General features: G+C 51.8%; 1 protein-coding gene across 2 annotated transcripts in view; it reads left to right on the plus strand.

The window, feature by feature from the left end:
* Positions 1 to 5801: 5801 nt before the first annotated feature.
* The window catches only part of AIFM2 (apoptosis inducing factor mitochondria associated 2), a 39642-nt gene continuing 26254 nt past the window's right edge, over positions 5802 to 19189 (plus strand). Inside the window, exons 1-3 of one of the 2 annotated variants that reach the window (XM_030571229.1) lie at positions 5802 to 5981; positions 7295 to 7489; positions 11011 to 11126. In XM_030571229.1, coding sequence (XP_030427089.1) covers positions 7315 to 7489; positions 11011 to 11126 — 291 coding nt within the window. In that variant the 5' untranslated portion in view covers positions 5802 to 5981; positions 7295 to 7314. The remainder of the gene's footprint in view (positions 5982 to 7294; positions 7490 to 11010; positions 11127 to 19189) is intronic. The other variant, XM_030571228.1, reaches the window with a different exon arrangement.

Genomic DNA, 19189 nt, shown 5'->3' on the forward strand with positions numbered 1-19189 from the left:
GTGATGTCTCCATGGTTGGAACAAATTTAGCACCCAAAATTGTGCCACCACAATCTAAATAACAAATTATTATAACAGCATTGGGACTGGTAGGGCTCACCTCACTAAAAAGAGGTTCACAACTTCTCTATCACAGATCTGGCATTAGAGATTTGTGTTTGTTGCCTGCAACGACCTCTGGCAAAATCCTTGGTGGTGGTTGACACATCTAAATGAGAATTCCCCCAGGAGCTCAGCACATCCTTCTCAAGGTACATGACCTGCAGGTGTGGTGCCTGATCCAACTGCATTAGGAATTTACTTGTGTTCTCTAGCTTCTGAAGAAAGCCTTGCCCCTCCCAAGTGCATGCATTACTGCAAACTCCTCTGCTCCCCATAGTTTTCCTAAAGTATTATTCTTCACATGAACTCTTAGCAATTCACATGACTTCAGTATTAATGAAGCCTGTTGTTTCTTCTCTCACCCCCCAGCCAATGCAGAGGTGTGGGCAGAAAGTGAAATAGCTGCCCATTGTGCAGCAGGACAGGAAAACAAAGACATGGCTCTGTCTCAGCAATTGTGCTGAGTTAGCAATCTCTCCTGCTGGGCAATTACAATGCCGAAAGCTTCAATGCCAGCAGTATTTGGGGACTACTACTCATATATGTCAATTGGCTCTTAAATACAATGCCGAGTTTTTACCTGTAGATGTCTCAGTAGGATGTCAGGCTGCTTGTCCTTGGATGTTCACATTGTCAGTCATGTAAAGTAGGCACTTCCCTACCTACAGGGCCGGTGCAACCATTTAGGCAACTTAGGCAGTTGCCTAGGGCGCTGGGATTTGGGGGGGCGCCATTTTCTTCGACAGTGACCACGGGGGCCAGATCTTCGGCTGCCCCAGTCGCTGCCAGCATTTAGGTGGAGGGAACTGGGGCAACGGAGCACAGGGTGAGCTGCCTGCAGCAAGTGGGGAGGGGGCGGCACGCAAGGGAACTCCCCGCCCCTGCCCCGCCTCCTCCCCGAGCACGCTGTGGCTGCTTCACTTCTCCCACCTCCCAGGCTTGCGACGCCTAAGCTGTTTGGTGCCGCAAGCCTGGGAGGCGGGAGAAGTGAAGCAGCGACACTGTGCTCGGGGAAGAGGCGGGGCAGGGGTGACCTGGGGCGGGGGGGTGCCTCAGGGCAGAGGGAGGCAGCTGCCATGGGAGGGGTGTTTCAGGGCAGGGACACGGGGGGGCGGCGCAAGGTGGAAGTTTCGCCTAGGGTGCAAAACATCCCTGCACCGACCCTGCCTACCTACGTGCTGGTTTGAATGTCCCAGCTGTGGGACATTCTAGTAAAGATAATTTAGAAAGGTACAGAAACTGTTTGTACTCTTTTGGTTTATTTATGCTGCATAAAGAGGACTTGAAAGGCCTTAACACTTCTGGCTTGACTCTTACAACAGGAGTTCAGATCTTACCTATGCTGTTTTTCCTGAAAAACCGGGGTGAAAGTAACTTAAAGGACTTATTGGTACTCCAGAGTCCTTAGGAGGGGGCATGGCCTCTACCGCAAGAGGTGGGGCCTTTAAATCCCCGGGGCACTTTAAATCACCATTGGTGGGGGCCCCAGCCTCTGGCGGAGCTTTAAAGGGCCCAGGGTTCCGCTGCAGTAGCAGCAGTCAGGAGCCCCTGGCTCATTAAATCACCACCAGAGCCCCAGAGCTACCCCAGGGCTCCAGCAGCGGGGCTCAGGTGCCAATTTAGAGGGCCCTGGAGGGTAGCAGCAGTGGGAGCCCCGAGCCCTTTAAATCACCACCTAAGTCACACTGCTGGAGCCCCGGGGTAGCAGCAGCAACCGGGGGTTCGGGTGGTGATTTAAAGGGCTCGGGGCTCCAGCTGCCGCTACCACCCTGGGCCCTTTAAATCATCTCCAGAACCCTGCTGCTGGAGCCCTGAGGTAGTGGCGGCAGTGCTCTGGCGGCAAATTAAAGGGCCTGCAGTGGTAGCAGCCACCAGCCCCTGCCCCTTAAAATCACTGCCTGAGCCCTGCTGCCGCTACCCTGAGGTTCTGCCAGGCTCTGGAAATGATTTAAAGGGTCTGGGGCTCTGGTAGCTGCTACTACCCTGGGCCCTTTAAATTGTCCCTGGAGCCCTGGGGAGGCAGCCACTTCCCCAGGGCTCCAGCAGCAGGGCTCTGGTAGCAATTTAAAGGAGCTGTGACTTCAGCTGCTGCTGGGAGCCCCAGGCCCTTTAAATTGCCGCGAGGGGAAGCCAATCCACCCCAGTACGGTGCACTGGCTCTGCATACCGGCTTACTTTCACCTCTGTGAAAGAGTCAATGGGTGCAGCTACACTAGTAAAATCAGGTCCATCTTACAAAAGAGCTAGCATTGATGCAGCTTCAGCAGCATTAAGGTGCTACTGTAGGAAGGAATCTAACAATCTGTTGCTTTTCATCACCTGATAGAAAAACCATCTGCGTTCTGTCTATACTGACACTTACAGCTTTGTTACACTGGTGCTGCTGCTGCACTGTTGGGGGCATGCGCTGTGACACAAATACTAATTTCTGTTGTGTATGTAGACAAAGGTTTATGCAGGATTGGCAAACTGCCAGGTTTAAGACCTCACAGACACCATGATGGAACTGAGCTCTGATTAGCTGAGAGGGGAAAGGATAGTTAGTCAGGCCAAGCCCTCTTTGCTTTGGGTTTGCTTTTGTTTAACTCAAAGGCCTGAGATGGAAGGAGAGTTATTCTATTACAGTTTCAGCACCCTGATCTTGCAGTTAAGGATTGAGAGGGCTCCCAGGCCACCTCTCTAGGTCCTCTGAGAAAGACCTCTTGCACACCAGGAAGATATGTCCTGACTTTTCTGATATTTCTAAAGGGGGATGGGGAAGGAATCTTATCTTTTGAAAAAAGAAATCTTCAGGTCTCCTTTGTGTTGCTACTCTGGTACTGACCCTAAGCATAGGGCTTGGATTGACTTGCAGGTTAGAGGGCATTAAATCAGCCCTGAGTGCCCTAACTCCTGAGGTGTCCACACTGGCAAGGCACTTAGAGTGCCTGGACTCTGCAGCTGGAGCACTCCTGGTAATCCTCCTCCACGAGAAGGAAAAAGCTTGCCGTGCCCTGGCTGAAACGCCCAGGTGTTGCATTACTGTGCTGTGATTGGCCTCTGGAAATGTCCCATAATCCCCTGAAGTCAAGTGATCACTCTGGTCATTGTTTTGAACTCAGCTGCAGGCATGTGGATATCTGCTTTCAAAGCTCTGTTTCTGACCTGGCATGCTTATCGGCTCCTCACCACAAAGCAAACCATTACTGTGGAATGCTGCCGAGGGGGGTGTATATGTGTGTGTGTGTGTGAGAGAGAGAGAGGGAGGCAGGAGCATCTGCTGCTCTGAACTTAGAAGACAGCATGCTGACAAGTCTCTGCCCCCCAAAACACACTGTTTCTGCTGCCACATACACACAACACATTCCCTGTCACACTCCACTCCCCCACCCCATTTGAAAAGCACACTGCAACCACTTGCACACTGGGATAGCTACCACAATGCACTGCTCTCTGTGGCAATGCAAGAGCTGCTAATGTGGCCATGCCAGTGCGCTTCCAGCTGACAGCGTAAACACATGGCAGCATTTTCCCTGCTGCTGTCTCTGAGGCTAATTTAACTTCCAGGACTTTACATCTGCAAGTGTAGCCAAGCCCTATAGACAAGGGAAAATCAGGGCTGGCAGTACTTGAGTTAATCCTGGTTAATTAGCTCATCTGATGCACACCTTTGCATGGCCTTGTCTATACTAAGAGGCCAGCAGTGCACCAATGCAGCTACAATGATTGCTGAATCAGGGCTGCTCTTAATTGGCTGTCTACATTTAAGCAAAAAAGGTCACAAACCCAAGCTTGCCTCTTTCGGTCACCTTTAAGGTGCTCAAGTAGCCTAATGATTCTATTGTAGAGGAGATGGCAGAGCCATAGCTGTGTGGTTTGGCACCTTAAACATGCAAGCATTTTAAAAAGCAGAGGCTGTGAGATAAAGATTCCACTCCAGGTATCCTGAAAGGCCATTACACGAGGCAGCCTGTTCACTTTCCATTTTTGCTGGGGCCTTTCCAAAGGGGACTCAAAAAGGCCAAAGTCTCTGGAGAAATACTTAACACACAAGATTTCAGTATTTGCCAGATGGTTTTGTTTTCACTGAAAGCAAGAGTGAAGCATCTGTTTATGTTTCTTATCTCAGGTTATCCTGTCTTCCTTGAGAGAGGTCAGATTCTCTTTGAAGGCCACCCTCACAGTTGGAGAATTAAGTCTGCTCTAGCCTTTAGCATTGTAAAAGAACTGCTGTGCCAGCTGGCTAACCCTGGGAATGTGACAATAGTGGCAAATACAACATGGGAAAGAAAAACCAACAAATCCAATCAAATAGAATTAATCTGTACAGAGCTGTGGAGGGATGTGCTTGAGCTGGCTTGCTGTTTGACCTGCTGCCTTCCCAGGCAGGCTGGGAGTAATTCCTGCCTATCTGTTAGATAGGATGCCATTCATGTATGTCTCATGTAACAACTGCTCTTCTGGAATAGCTTGTGTTGCAGAAGCCCAAATTACCTGCACTTAAACACAATTGCTAACTGCACAAATGGCCTCTGTGCTCGGCCTCTGTCAAAGGAAAGTTAGGAGCCCAATTCAGCCCTTGTGGTGGTAGTTTTACAGTCTCACAACTGAAGTAAACAGCAGTTTACATTCCAGCTGCTCACCAAGATCTACTAAAAAGGCAGCGGTTTGGTGTTTTAAAATGGTTATGATGGTCCCTGAAGGCTTTCAATATATTCTTCTTGCACTTTTACCTACTAGAAGTGCCATTAGTATGATACAGCTCAGAATGGTGATGGACACCAAATACCTCCCAGTAGTTTGGACCAAATGCTTTCTGCACACAGGCAGTTTAACCTGTGGATATTCTGAATGCTGAGTTTTGGGGGGTGGTTTATCAGGGCAAACTTGGGCATGGTAAAAGGCAAAAGTCACATATTCAGAATAAATTACCATTAGTCACTGACTGAATTATTTTAATGAAAATATCCTTTATTTGCAATGAAACAGCACAGCATAAATGCATGTATTGGCATCCAGTTAGCAGTGTAAAATCACTCCAGACTGGTGCCAGTGGATTTAGCCCCCAGCAGTAATGCAGGAGATGGAGGCAGCTGCCTATGCTTCAATGCTACTTTCCTGCCTCCGCAGCCTTTGCAAGGTGCAAGGCCATGCTGCACGCACCTTGTGAGTGCTGTGACTTCCCCCCTTGAACCCAAATAGCATACTGCCTAACCCCACTGCCACGTGACAAACCACCAGCTAGACTCAGCCCCCCCCAATAGCTATAACTCAGCAGCTGGTTCCCTTGTTTGCTACCTCAACCCCAAGCAAAAGTAACCAGCTAGCTTAGACTAGTGACCAGATAGGAAATGTGAAAAAATCAGGAGAGGGAGTGAAGGGTAATAGGTGCCTATATAAGCAAAAGTCCCCAATACTGGGACTATCCCTATAAAATCGGGCCATCTACTCACCCTAGCTTAGACTAGCGTTGGGCCTCTAACCAAGCAGCCCACGAAGGTGTCAGACCAACAAGCAGCCGAACTCTCTCTCTTCCGCAGGCGTAGGAGGAGAGTTGGGCTCCCTCACGGCCTCTAACACAGCAGGCGCTGAGTATCTGCGGCCTCAGCTCTCCCCCGAGGCCCTGCAACGCGCCCGGGGCTCCACGAGAGGGCGGCAGGAGACGCCTCAGTAGGGGAGGGAGCGCGTCCTCCGTCCGGAGCGTCTGAGCCACGTTTGCCGAGTCACCGAGAGAGGCGGAGGCTCGGCTCGGACCACGCCCGTCCCCCGCGGGAAATGCGTGGGAGCCCAGCTGCCCGTCGTGTCTCCTGAGCCGTGTTGCCTGGCCTGAGCGGCCAGTCGGGGACGCCAGCTGGGCTTCCTCCGGCGCCCTCCCGGGTCCGCAGTGGGGCGAGCAGGGGGTGAGTGGAGCAGTCAGACGCTGGGGCCAGCCCTTGCTCTGCACCCCGGGGAGGCTCAGCTCCTCTCGCTTCCTACAGCAGAGGCGGGGACTCCAGTGGAGACAGACGCTGCAGTGTAGCGCTGCCCCGTGGCCTCGTTGTGCTCCAAAGGGCTTTCATTGTGTGCCCGGAGGCACTGGGCTGGATTGCGGGATGTCGCCTCCACATTGAAGTCCGTGCTGGCCGAGCAGTGCGCTATGCAGTGATCTCGGCGGAGAAGTGGGAGGAGTGGCATGTTTTGTTTATTTAAAAAAAAAAAAAGTTTCCTGCGACTTCTAAAAGTGTGCGGCCCCCGGCCCCCTACATTCTGAACGGAGGTGCAGATCCTTTGGAAATTTTAGACATAGTTTGAGGCCTCCCAGTGGTCTGCAGACCACAGGTTGAAAACCATTGACAGAGACAGGAAGTGCTTTTCTAGGACAGTGGTCCAGAACCAGGGGTCTTGAGCCCTCTGGGGGGCCACAAGCACGTTTTAGGGGGTCCACCAAGCATAGCCGGGACTAGACTTGCTAGGACCCAGGGCAGAAAGCTAAAGCCCTGCTGCACAGGATTGCAGACCAGGGACCCCCAAGCCCCACAACCCTGGGCTAAAGCCAAAGCCTGAGCAACTTAGCTTAGCAGTGCCCACTGTTGCATGGGGCCCTGCACAATTGCTCTGCTTGCCACCCTCAAACGCCAGTTGTTGTGACATTGCTGGGCTGTGGAGTTTTTATAGCATGTTGAGGGGGCCTCCAAAAGAAAACGGTTGAGAACCCCTGTTGTAGAAGATATTGGTACATTCAATTAAAATATTTTCTTACAAACATATTATACCTCTCAAAATAGATTTCTGTTGACAACACATCTCTAGCATATAGGGCTGATTCAATTCCCCTCTGCCTTTTCACAAGGTGCAGAGTGATGACTTTTTGGAGGAAGAATAAAACTGATATCTCAAACAACTTAAAATTTCTGTGTTGCTGTTTCCATCTGCATGTTCCTTGGTGCACTCCTATCAGCTATCTGGGAGGCAAGAGATAGTCTGTAAGAAGCTGAGCTGTAGAAGTGCCTGCTTCAAACTGTTCCGAAGTTAGTCTTCAGACCATACATATTTGGCTTCTGTTTTACACAGTTAGTACTTTGAGTATATGATTTTTCTCAGTGACTTTAATGGGACTACTTAAGTCTTTGCAGGATCAAGTGCTTGCTTTCCACAGGTAAGGAGCTCTTGTGACACACTTATTGTTTCCCTTCATCTTTGCGTGGTGTTTTTTCCCCCTCTTTTTTTCCTGAAGAAGCAACTCTGCTGTCTAGGATGGGATCCAAGCTATCAGTGGACGACTCGGTGCGTGTTGTGATCATTGGAGGAGGTTTCGGGGGAATTGCAGCTGCCAGACAACTAAAGTCCTGGGGAATCCCCTTTGTTCTTGTGGACATGAGAGATGCATTCCACCACAATGTGGGTGCTCTCCGGGCCTCTGTAGAGAGTGGTAAGTTATTTGCTTTTTCCTACAGTCTGTGGACCATCTCTGGACCCTTGTGATATGTTTACCCTACTAAGATATGTGAAGCTTCTTTCTGAAAGATGAACTGCACAGGTTTAAACTCTTGTAAGATTCCAAAATAGAAAAATATCTCTAACTGTGGTTAAACTAAATTATTTCTGTATTCTGATAAAAACTTGAGACCATTACTGCCTTCTGAGAAACCTGAGCTGCAGACTTCTGAGTCACCTGCACAGTGACAGCACAAATACAGTTGTTCCCACAAATAGTTATCTGCAAAGGCAAATCTGTAAAGTTATGCCAGCTGTGAGTTTCCCCAGGCATAGGGAACACTGTTTGCACAGGCGTTTGTGAAGATTTAAAGATACCATAAACAAGAACGTGAAAGATGACTGTTACTCTAAATTGCTGTCTTAAGCCTCTTTGATACTTCGAATGTTACTCTTAACAGCAGCAGGAGCATGAGCCCTGTTACTGAGATTCTTAGGGCTCATCTGCACTGGGATTTTAGTGACATGGTTTTGCTGAGGGCCCTGCAGTATTAGGTTTTTTCCTTTAGCGCTCCAGTAGTAATGGAATTACTTGAGAATCTCAGTTTAGTTACATTGAGTTTTAGCTCTTCAGGTAAGAGAGATGCTTGACAAAGTGACACCAAAAGCTCAACATCCCAAAGGCAAATAAGAACTTTCAGCTTAACTTCTAAAAAAGGCAAATGATTTTAGAGCCATTCTTCTTTAGTTGGTTTTTTGGTGGCGGGAGGAAGGACAGGGTAGGGTGTCAGCTGACTTGTGTAGCTTTGTGTGAGTGAGAGAGAGAGAGAGAGAGAGAGAGAGAGAATGCTTGGGGTTGGCAATACTGGTGTAGCTATGCCTGTTCAATCCCCTACTGAAGACATGCTGCACGAGTATAAAATATGACTGGTAACATACTGACTTTCTCTTCTCAATAGTGATCAGTTAGTTTAAAAAACAAAAATCCCTTCCTCTCAGCCTGCCGCAGTGTTCCAGTACATATCGTGGTCCTGGACTTAATGTAAAAAGTCATAAAAGAAATGCTGTCAGATAGCATGAGACCAAATTTAGATCTACATTAAAATGGTATGCCTCCCAACATCTAATGTCTTTGTCTAATACAGTGGTCTCCAATGCGGTGCCCACGGGTGCCATGGCATCTTAATGTGTCCGCGTCCTGGCCCCTGGAAGAGCACCCGCCGAATTTCAGCGGCATTTTGGCAGGGACGCCTCTTGATGACGACACTTGTTATCAACAGGTGATGTCATCGAGAGACGTCGCCCCCTAATTTCGGCGGGGATGCCTCTCGATGATGCCGCTTGCCATCGACAAGTGACGTCATCAAGAGGCGTCCCCGCTGAAATGCTGCTGAAATTCGGCGGCATTTCGGCGAGTGCTCCACCGCCGCAGTGGTCCTTCATCTGGCACTGACCAGACGAAAAGGTTGGGGACCATTGATCTAATAATTTACTCTGCAACTGAGACCGCTTAAGGGAAAATAGCTCCTGTTGTGGCCCATGAGTATCCTGCAAGGAATAACATGGTTGTTCTCCAACTCTTTCATTCTAAATCCGACTGCACACCCTGAGAGAGACTTTCAGGAGCCTATCTCCCCTCCAGCCCCATAACCTTCCAGTGGTCCGGTGTCAATATTCATTCTGTGGTTCACTGTACAGGGTTCTACTAGAGGTCCATGGACCATGCTCTGAAAATTGCTGAACTATCCCAAAAGTTAAGATGGCTTTGCCTTGTTGGCTTGAGTTGTGGTTTTCTTATGAGACACTTCTTCCCTCCATCACTTGATTCCAAATGAGATTTCTGACTTGGCTACATGAGGACTTCCAGGAAAACTAATGCAAATTAAGTAGAGGTGTGAATTTGAAGTGGATTAGTTAAACAGCAGTAAACTTCTGTGTGAACATTGTCATTGAGGCTAGGGGTATGGCTACACTTACAGCTGTCTTCGTACAGCTGTGTAGGGAAAGCGCTGCGGTGTGGCCACACTGACAGCTACCAGCGCTGCGGTGTGGCCACACTGACAGCTACCAGCGCTGCGGTGTGGCCACATTTGCAGCATTTGCAGCGGTGTTGGGAGTGGTGCATTGTGGGCAGCTATCCCAGCATTCAAGTGGCTGCAACGTGCTTTTCAAAAGAGGGGGGTGAGGGGGAACGTGGGGGAGAGAGAGAGAGTGGATCTTTGGATCTGTCAGCTCCCTGCCTTGCCAGTTCTAAGGACTGGAACATACGCATCAACCTGCAATCAATTTAAAAGTTTCGAGCCCTTCCCCCACCCCTCTCTTATTCACTGAATGCAAATTATGCACTCCTAAATAGCCTTCAGACCACATAAGCAGCTGCTCAACATGGACTCCCCCTCCCCCTCTGCCGTGTGACTTCTCTCTTCAAGCAAACAGCTGTGAACCTTCCAAAGCAATTCCCCTGTCTGCCTCCGCTCGATCGAGCAAACAGGAGCTGTGTTTGTTTTGTAGATGGGGAGCTCGGAGTTCAACCATTCTTCCGGTTTGTTGTGAGCAGGCATTCTGGGATACCTCCTAATACCCTCGAGGCCAATAACAGTGCTTTTGGTGGCCACACTTGATGAGCAGCGCTGCATCACCAGCGCTGCAATCGTTACACCCCAAGCAGACCAGGTGTACAGCCAGCGCTGCAACCAGGGAGTTGCAGCGCTGGATGTGCCTTGCAGGTGTGGACAGTTACTAAATTGCAGCGCTGTAAAACCACCACCAGTGCTGCCAACTCTCCAGTGTAGCCAAGCCCTGAGTCTACACTCCAGACCTATATTGATTATAAAATGGATGAAGAATCCACACTCCTGAGCAACATAGTTATACCGACTGAACTTCCCTGTGTAGACAGCATTATGTCAATGGGAGAGCTTCTCCTGTGAATGTAGCTACCATCTCTCAGGGAGGTGGATTAATTATGCTGATGGGAGAAGCTCTCCTGTCAGCAGGGGCATCTTCACGTACAGAGTTACAGCTGAGCCAGTGCAATTGCACCACAGTACGTGAAAACAAGCCCTCTGAATTAAAGTGGTCTTAATTCCTTTTAGTTTAATTCGCTTTCAAAGTGAATTAAACTAAATTAAAGGTATTTTAGTAAAAGCATGCACACAGGGATTTAATGCAGTTTAACTAATCCACTTCAAATTCAGACTTTACTTAATTTGATTAGTTTTCCAGGATGTCGCTGTGTAGAGACACCCTTAATTGTATGTCTGCCTTTTTCAGTTCTTGTCAACTGAAGCAAAAACTTTCTGGGTTCTATGGTGTAGCAGAGAGAATAGATGTCAGGATGCTAGTGCCATGGAGCAGGCCTTTATTCTGTGTAACAAGAAAGCAAATTCTTATAACCAAAGGAGGGCTATTTGAATAGGACTTCTGGAAACATAGTGGAAAATAGGGTTTCTAGTCCCCCTACTTTCCTTTTTTCTTAACCAGTATATAGGTGGCATTAACCTCTTTTCGTTGCAGGATTTGCCAGGAAAACTTTCATCTCTTACTCTGTGACCTTTAAGGAGAGCTTCCGACAAGCCAAGGTGGTTGGAATAGACCTACTGAGGCAGAAAGTCTTGCTGAATGATGGTGAGGTGAGTGCATTGGGGACAGACTGACTAAATGACTTCCCGTGAATAATTTTACTCTGCAAATGCAGCAGTGAGCAGATAATTTTCTACTCTGTCATGTTCAGATATACTGTTTCTTTACAGGGTTTATCTCTTTGGACTGATTGCAGACTACTAGCTGAGGGCATACCACCTGAAATTCAAGGGATGTTGAAGTTTCAACTCTTTTGAATTTCAGACTTATCACCTGGATAATTGGGGTTTGTCTCTGTACCCATGTGTGATGCAAATACTCACATGGGCACTGACTTACGAGTTGCCAGGGGTATGTGCTCAAACCCTGCTTGCCCCAGGCCCAACCCCCGCTCTACCCATTTTCCTCCAAGTCCCGACCCTGCTTCTTCCTGCCCTGCTCCGCCCCAGGCCTCATCCCTGCTCCACCCCTTTTCCTCCAAGCCCCCAAGCTCACGTTCCGCCCACCCCTCCCAACTCTGGCTTGTTGTCCAGCCGCCTGACCACATCCCGCTCCTGCTGGTGCTATGTGCTGCTGCCCTGGTCTTCGGCCCCAGCGCTAGCCCTGCCCCCACGAGGCACACTCAATGCACTGGGGCAGCAGCGTGCAGCGCCAGCAGGAGAGGGACATAGCCAGGTGGATGGACACCAAGCCAGGGTCAGGAGTCCCAGCCTGTGGATTCAGCGGGCTCCAGCCCCGATTTGGGTGGGCCTGGTTGGATGCTAAGTGGGTGGGCTGCAGCCCCCTTGTGGTTATGACCCCCCTGCCTCTTTCCACCCCCCGCTGCTCCTCCTCTTCCCCAGCGCCTCTTACATGCTGCAGAATGGCTGTTCTGTGGCAGGCAGGGGGGATGTGCTGACCTGTGGAGCTGCCAGTGGATGCTGAGCACCCACTGTTTTTTTTTTGTTGTTGTTTTTTCCATGGGTGCTCCAGCCCCAGAGCATCCATGTCGTTGGCGCCTATGAGTACTCAGATGTTCAAGCTAAAAACTCACTTTATGTGAGCCTCTGCAAATAACTCCCTTGTTGTGCAAAGTGACCATACAAAAGAGGGCAGGGCATGACCCAAGCAAACTCTCTTTAAACCTCAAGCCATTGATTACAGAAGAGTTCAGAGTAGTTGCCCAGCTTTAATTGTGGTGTTTCACCAGGGAGACATCCGCATCCCTTCATTCCCAAAACATGCCTCATGTGGCAGCTTCCTACTTATAAAAGTGACAGGGCGTAGGGTTGAGCTGGGAAGCGATGCACAGCAACTATGCAGTAAGGCAGGACTGAATGCTGCACCACAGGTCCAGTCAGGCCCTCAGGCAAGCTGTTCCCTTCCTTGTTGCTGGTAAGAAATGCTGAATTAACTGTCCAGAAAAGACGGTTACTCACCTTTGTAACTGTTGTTCTTCGAGATGTGTTGCTCATATCCATTCCACTTAGGTGTGTGCGCGCCGCGTGCACGTTCGTTGGAGAAACTTTTACCCTAGCAACACTCGGCAGGTCGGCTGGGCGCCCCCTGGAGTGGCGCCGCTATGGCGCCGGATATATACCCCTGTCGACTTGGCCACCCTTCAGTTTCTTCTTGCCGGCTACTCCGACAGTGGGGAAGGAGGCTGGGTTTGGAATGGATATTCACATCTCGAAGAACAACAGTTACAAAGGTGAGTAACTGTCTTTTCTTCTTCGAGTGATCGCTCATATCCATTCCAGTTAGGTGATTCCCAAGCCTTACCTAGGTGGAGGGGTTGGAGTGAGATGTGGCAGTATATAGAACCGCTGCGCCAAAGGCTGCATCATCTCTAGATTGCTGGACCAGCGCGTAGTGCGAGGTGAAGGTGTGGACCAATGACCAGGTCGCTGCACAGCATATCTCCTGGATAGGCACGTGTGCCAGGAAGGCAGCTGATGACGCTTGAGCTCTGGTAGAGTGCACTGTGAGGTGGCCTGAAGGGACATGAGCTATGTCATAGCATGTGTGGATGCATGCAGTCACCCAGGAGGAGATTCTATGGGAGGAGACTGGCAGACCTTTCATCCGTTCCGCGACCGCCACCAACAGCTGGGGAGACTTCTGGAAGGGCTTCGTCCGCTCAATATAGAAAGCGAGCGCTCTGCGTACATCTAAGGAGTGTAGCTGCTGCTCCCGCTGAGAAGAGTGGGGCTTCGGAAAGAAGACCGGGAGGAAGATGTCCTGGTTGGTATGGAAGGCAGACACTACCTTAGGGAGGAACGTCGGATGAGGTCGCAGTTGTACCTTGTCCCTATGAAAGACAGTGTACGGCGGGTCCACAGAGAGCGCTCTCATCTTGGAGACCCGCCTGGCCGATGTAATGGCCACCAGGAAGACTGTTTTCCATGATAGGTACTGGAGCGAGCAAGTCGCTAGTGGCTCAAAGGGTGGGTGCATTAGTCTGTTTAGGACCAAGTTGAGATCCCAGGTAGGGGCAGGGCTACGTACAGGGGGATAGAGGCGCTCTAGGCCCTTAATGAACTGAGAGACCAAGGGGTGGGAGAACACTGAGTGACCACCCTCGCCTGGCTGGAAAGTGGATGTAGCCGCTAAGTGCACCTTCAGAGAGGATGTCGCCAGGCCCTGCTGCTTAAGGTACCGGAGGTAGTCTAGGACCATGGGTATCGAGGCCTCCGAGGGAGTAACGCCCTGTGTTGTGCACCAGCAAGAGAAGCGTTTCCACTTTGCCAAATGCGTGGAGCAGGTGGAAGGCTTCCTGCAACTGAGGAGAATATGCTGTACCGGAGCGGAACAGCGTAACTCCGCTGTGTTTAGCCATGCAGGAGCCACGCCGTGAGGTGGAGGGCTCCCAGGTCTGGGTGGCGAAGGAGGGGAACTGGGGTGGCTATGGACAGATCTAGCAGGGTGGTGAGCCAGTGCTGTCTGGGCCACGCAGGCGCAATCAGGATCAGATGCGCTTTGTCTCTGCGGAGCTTTAACAGGACCTTGTGCACCAGAGGAAACGGAGGGAAGGCATACAGCAGGTGGTGCCTCCATGACAGGAGGAATGCATCTGTGATCAACCCTGGAGAGAGACCCTGAAAGGAGCAGAAATCCTGGCACTTCCTGTTTGAGCGGGAGGCGAACAGGTCTACGAGGGGAAATCCCCACCTCCGGAAGATCGAATGGATGACGTCCGGCCTTATTGACCATTCGTGACATAGGAAGGACCGGCTGAGCCGATCCGCCAGAGCGTTCCAGACCCCTGGGAGAAAGGATGCCACCAGGTCTATCGAGTGGGCTATACAGAAGTCCCAGAGTCGAGTGGCCTCTTGACACAGGGGAGACGAGCGGGTCCCCCCCGTTTGTTGATATAGTACATGGCCGTTGTGTTGTCCATGAACACCGAAACGCAACAGCCGTGAAGATGTTGCTGGAACGCCTGGCACGCGAGGCGGACTGCTCTCAACTCCCGGGCGTTTATGTGGAGCATCAGCTCCTGGGACGACCAAAGGCCCTGGGTACTCAGGTGACCTAGATGGGCCCCCCAACCGAGGGATGACGCATCCGTCGTTAGGGCCAGCGACGGCGGCTGTGGATGGAACGGCATCCCTGCGCATACCAGGGATGGAGTTAGCCACCAATCGAGGGAGCGGAGGGGGCTAGGGGGAACTGTCACCAGGACGTCTATAGGGTCCCTGCCTGGGCGGAAGATTGAATGGAGCCACGTTTGAAAGGGTCGCATGCAGAGTCTGGCATACTTGGTCACATAAGTACATGCCGCCATATGCCCCAGGAGGTCGAGGCAGGTGTGAGCTGAGGTGATTGGGGAGGCCTGCAAACCTCGGATGATCAATACGATCGCCTAGAAGCGGGGCTGAGGCAAGTAGGCCCTGGCTTGAGTGGAATCCAGCGTTGCCCCTATGAATTCCAGCCTTTGTGTGGGGACCAGGGTGGATTTCTCGGTGTGGAGGAGTAGGCCCAACCGGGAGAATAGGTCCGTGATTATGCCGACATACTGTCCGACCTGAGTCTGAGAGATCCCTTTGATGAGCCAGTCATCCAGATACGAGAACACATGTATCTGTTGCCTGCGGAGGTGGGCGGCGACGATGGCCATGCACTTCGTGAACACCCTCGGGGCCGTGGAGAGGCCGAAGGGGAGGACTGTGAATTGGAAGTGCTGGTGGTTGGCCATAAAGCGAAGGTACTTCCTGTGTGGTGGGAAGATGGCAATGTGGAAGTACGCATCCTTCATGTCGAGGGCGGCATACCAGTCTCCAGGATCCAAGGACGGGATAATAGTTCCCAGGGAGACCATGCGGAACTTCAACTTGAGCATCCATTTGGTGAGTCCTCGCAGGTCTAGGATAGGTCTGAGGCCTCCCTTGGAGTTGGGAATCAGAAAATAGTGGGAGTAAAACCCCTTCCCCCTCTCGTCTAAAGGTACCTCCTCTATGGCTCCCGCAGCAAGGAGAGACTGAACCTCTTTAAAGAGGACTTGCTCGTGAGAAGGGTCCCTGAAGAGGGACCAGGATGGAGGGCGGGACGGCGGGGATGAAGCAAATTGGAGGTGGTATCCTTGCTTCACCATGCGTAGAACCCAAAGATCCGAAGTCAATTGGGACCACGCTGGGAGGAAGTAGGAGAGACGGTTGGAGAAAGGAGGGGAAGGATCCTGTCTTGAGACTGGTACGCCTTCCCCAGGCGCACCTTCAAAAGTTGGACTTAGGCCCCAGTGGTGCCTTGGAGGGCCCGGGGACCGGACTGGTGTCTATGGCCACCCCACCCGCACCTTCTACTGAGGTCCTGCCTGTGCCGAGGCGTAAAGTACGGGCGGTGTGTTTGGGGTTTGAAGGGTCTACGTTGGGTTACAGGGGTATGCATTCCCAATGAGCGCATGATGACCCTATTATCCTTTAGGCTCTGCAACCTGGGATCAGTCTTTTCCAAGAACAAACCCTTGCCATCAAAGGGTAAGTCCTGGATGGTGTACTGCAGCTCAGGAGGCAAGTTAGAGACCTGGAGCCAGGAGATACGCCTCATGGTGATGCCCGAGGCCAAAGTTCTGGCTGCTGAGTCGGCCGTGGCTAGGGAGGCCTGGAGAGAGGGCCTGGAGAGAGGTCCTGGCCACTTTCTTCCCTTCCTCCAAGAATGCGCTAAATTCCTGGTGTGAGTCCGGGGGTAGCAGCTCGGTGAACCTACTCACTTCTGCCCAGGTGTTATAGTTATAATGGCTCAGTAGAGCCTGCTGGTTGGCCACTCAGAGCTGTAGGCCCCCCGCTGAGTACGCCTTACAACCCAGGAGATCCATCCGCCTGGCCTCCTTGGACTTTGGGGCAGGCGCCTGCTGGCCGTGGTGCTCCCTATCGTTGACTGACTGGACAACTAAGGAGGAGGGAGGAGGATGAACGTACAAGTACTCACACCCCCGAGAGGGTACCATGTACTTTCTCTCAACTCCCTTTGCCGTTGGTGGAATGGAGGCTGGAGACTGCCAGAGGGTGTCGGCAGTGGCCTGGATAGTCTTAATAAACGGCAGTGCCACCCGGGTGGGAGCATCGGTGGTGAGGATGCTCACTACGGGGTCTTCGACTTCTGGGACTTCCTCCACTGGGATGTTGATATTGAGAGCCACCCTGCGAAGGAAGTCCTGATGGGCCCTGAGGTCTATCGGCGGGGGCCCTGATGATGAGATCCCTGCCACAGCCTCATCCGGTGAGGAGGAGGATGATACGCCAGCAACGAGAGGGTCCTGAATGGCCTCTTGCTCCTGGGACAGTTCCTGCTCCAGCTGTCCCGGGGAGTCCGGAGGATGTGTCGCGTGCTCCTCCGACTCAGCCGCGGGGGGGTGGGAAATGGCCTCTGGTGCCCGATGTTCTGAGGCAGCAGAGCGGGTCTGGACTAGGGGAGTGGCCTGGGCTTGATGGTATGCCCAGGGTGTCCAAAAGGACCACTGTTGTGGTCCTACGTCCTGAGGCCGTGAGTCCTGAAAACCCCCCGTAGGCACCTCCGTATCACGGTCCCAGTCATAATAGCTGTCCGCATGGGAGGATACGGACGTCTGTCTGGACGACCATAGAGGAGCAGAGAAGCTGGAGCCGAAGTCCCGACGGATCTCGCACCCTCGACTGTGGGGACCGATGCCAGTACGCAGAGCGGTACCAAGAACGAGACCGGGACCTGCGACCGGACCGGTGCCGGGAGGTCGACAGGGATCTCGAGTCTCTACGCCATGATCTGCTCCAGGAGGTACGGTGCCTGGGTCGGTGCCAGGAGCAGTACCGCAAGTAGCGGGTCGGGGAGCGAGAGACTGACCAGTGCCACGAGTCCGACTGGTGCCGCGAGTCCGACCGGTGCCGTGGAGCGGAACGGTGCCGGGACTGGGAGCGGCGTCGAGAGTGGGAGCGACGTCTCGACCTAGAGTGCCTGCGGGATCGTGACCTTGAGCGGTGCTGGTCCGCTACATTGACAGATGGCGGTCTGGTCAGGGTCTGCTCGCCCATGGATTGTAGTACCCGCACTGGCAGTGCTGGGGGTAGGGGTGGTGCCTCATCGGTAATGACGATCAAGTCTCTCGCCGCAGAAAATGTCTCCAGCATTTGTGACGCGGGTGTTGTCGCTCTAGTGACGGCAAAGTGAGCTCTAGCACGGCAGGTGCTGGGGAGCTGTCAGGCGCCGGACTCAACGGCCCTCGTGGGGCTGGAGTCGACGGTGCTGGTTTCAGCGGCGCCGTGGCAGATATTGGTGCCAGGCAGTCCGACCTAGGCGCAGTCTCCGGCTGTGACGCGGGTGTTGGCGAAGGGTCAGATGGCCCCGACGTCTTCGACCTCGGGTAGAGGGAGCGGCGCAGAGTCAATTTCAGTGCTGGCGGTGGCCGGTGCTGGGAGTCCTTAGGCGTACCGGCGATACCCGGTGCCGTAGGGGTGCCTCTGCTCACCGACTGGCTCATGCTTGGTGCCGAAGGCGAAGGTGTCAAGGCTGCTTCCAAGAGGAGCTGCTTTAACCTGGTGTCCCGCTCCTTCTTAGTTCTCGGCTTAAAAGCCTTGCAAATTGGGCACTTAGCAGATAAGTGCGATTCCCCGAGGCACTTCAAACAGGAGTCATGGGGATCTCCTGTTGGCATTGGCCTATGACAGGCCGAGCACTGCTTGAAACCCGGTGAGCCAGGCATGAGCTCCGGCACCGGGTGCGGGGAAGGGGCTACCCCCCAAACCCCGCAAACAATTACTAACTAACAGCTATAACAATAAACTATAACTAAATCTAACAAACTATATATAGAAGAACAGTTAACTACAACTATGGATATAATAACTAGAAGAGAACTACGAGTAGCTAGGGAAGGTGGAGGTCAGCTAAGCCGCACTCCACTGTTCCAACGATCGACACGGGTGGTAAGAAGGAACTGAAGGGTGGCCGGGTTGACTGGGGTATATATCCAGCGCCATAGCGGCGCCACTCCAGGGGGCGCCGAGCTGACCCGCCGAGTGTTGCTAGGGTAAAAGTTTCTCCGACGAACGTGCACGCGGCGCGCACACATCTAACTGGAATGGATATGAGCAATCACTCGAAGAAGAAGTCTCTAAATCACAGGATAAATGTATGGACAGCAGCAGTGTAAGCTTCCCAGGACTGCCCTGCCAAAAATTTTTAATCCTGTTCTGGAGGGATCACCTTTAAAAGGAGAGAGTAGCTATGTCTGCACCATTTCCATATGTCTGCACCATTTCCATTCAGTGTGTGGACCAGAGGTAGGCAGCCTATGGCACATGAGCACTCACACTGCCCAGGTCCTGGCCACCGGTCTGGTGGCTCTGCATTTTAATTTAATTTTAAACGAAGCTTCTTAAACATTTAAAAAACCTTATTTACTTTACATACAACAATGGTTTAGTTATATATTATAGACTTATAGAAAGAGACCTTTTAAAAATGTTAAAATGTATTACTGGTATGCGAAACCTTAAATTAGAGTGAATAAATGAAGACTCAGCACACCACTTCTGAAAGGTTGCCGATCCCTGGTCTAGACTCTGCAGAGATGGCCAGTAAGAGGGCCAGCTCTGCTGGTAACTTGTCATGTACATATTTGTCTGTCACAACTTGGACTGAAGCCACAATACCCATTTTG

The sequence above is a fragment of the Gopherus evgoodei genome, chromosome 7 (genome assembly GCF_007399415.2).
Source record: "Gopherus evgoodei ecotype Sinaloan lineage chromosome 7, rGopEvg1_v1.p, whole genome shotgun sequence".
Lineage (NCBI taxonomy): Eukaryota > Metazoa > Chordata > Testudines > Testudinidae > Gopherus > Gopherus evgoodei.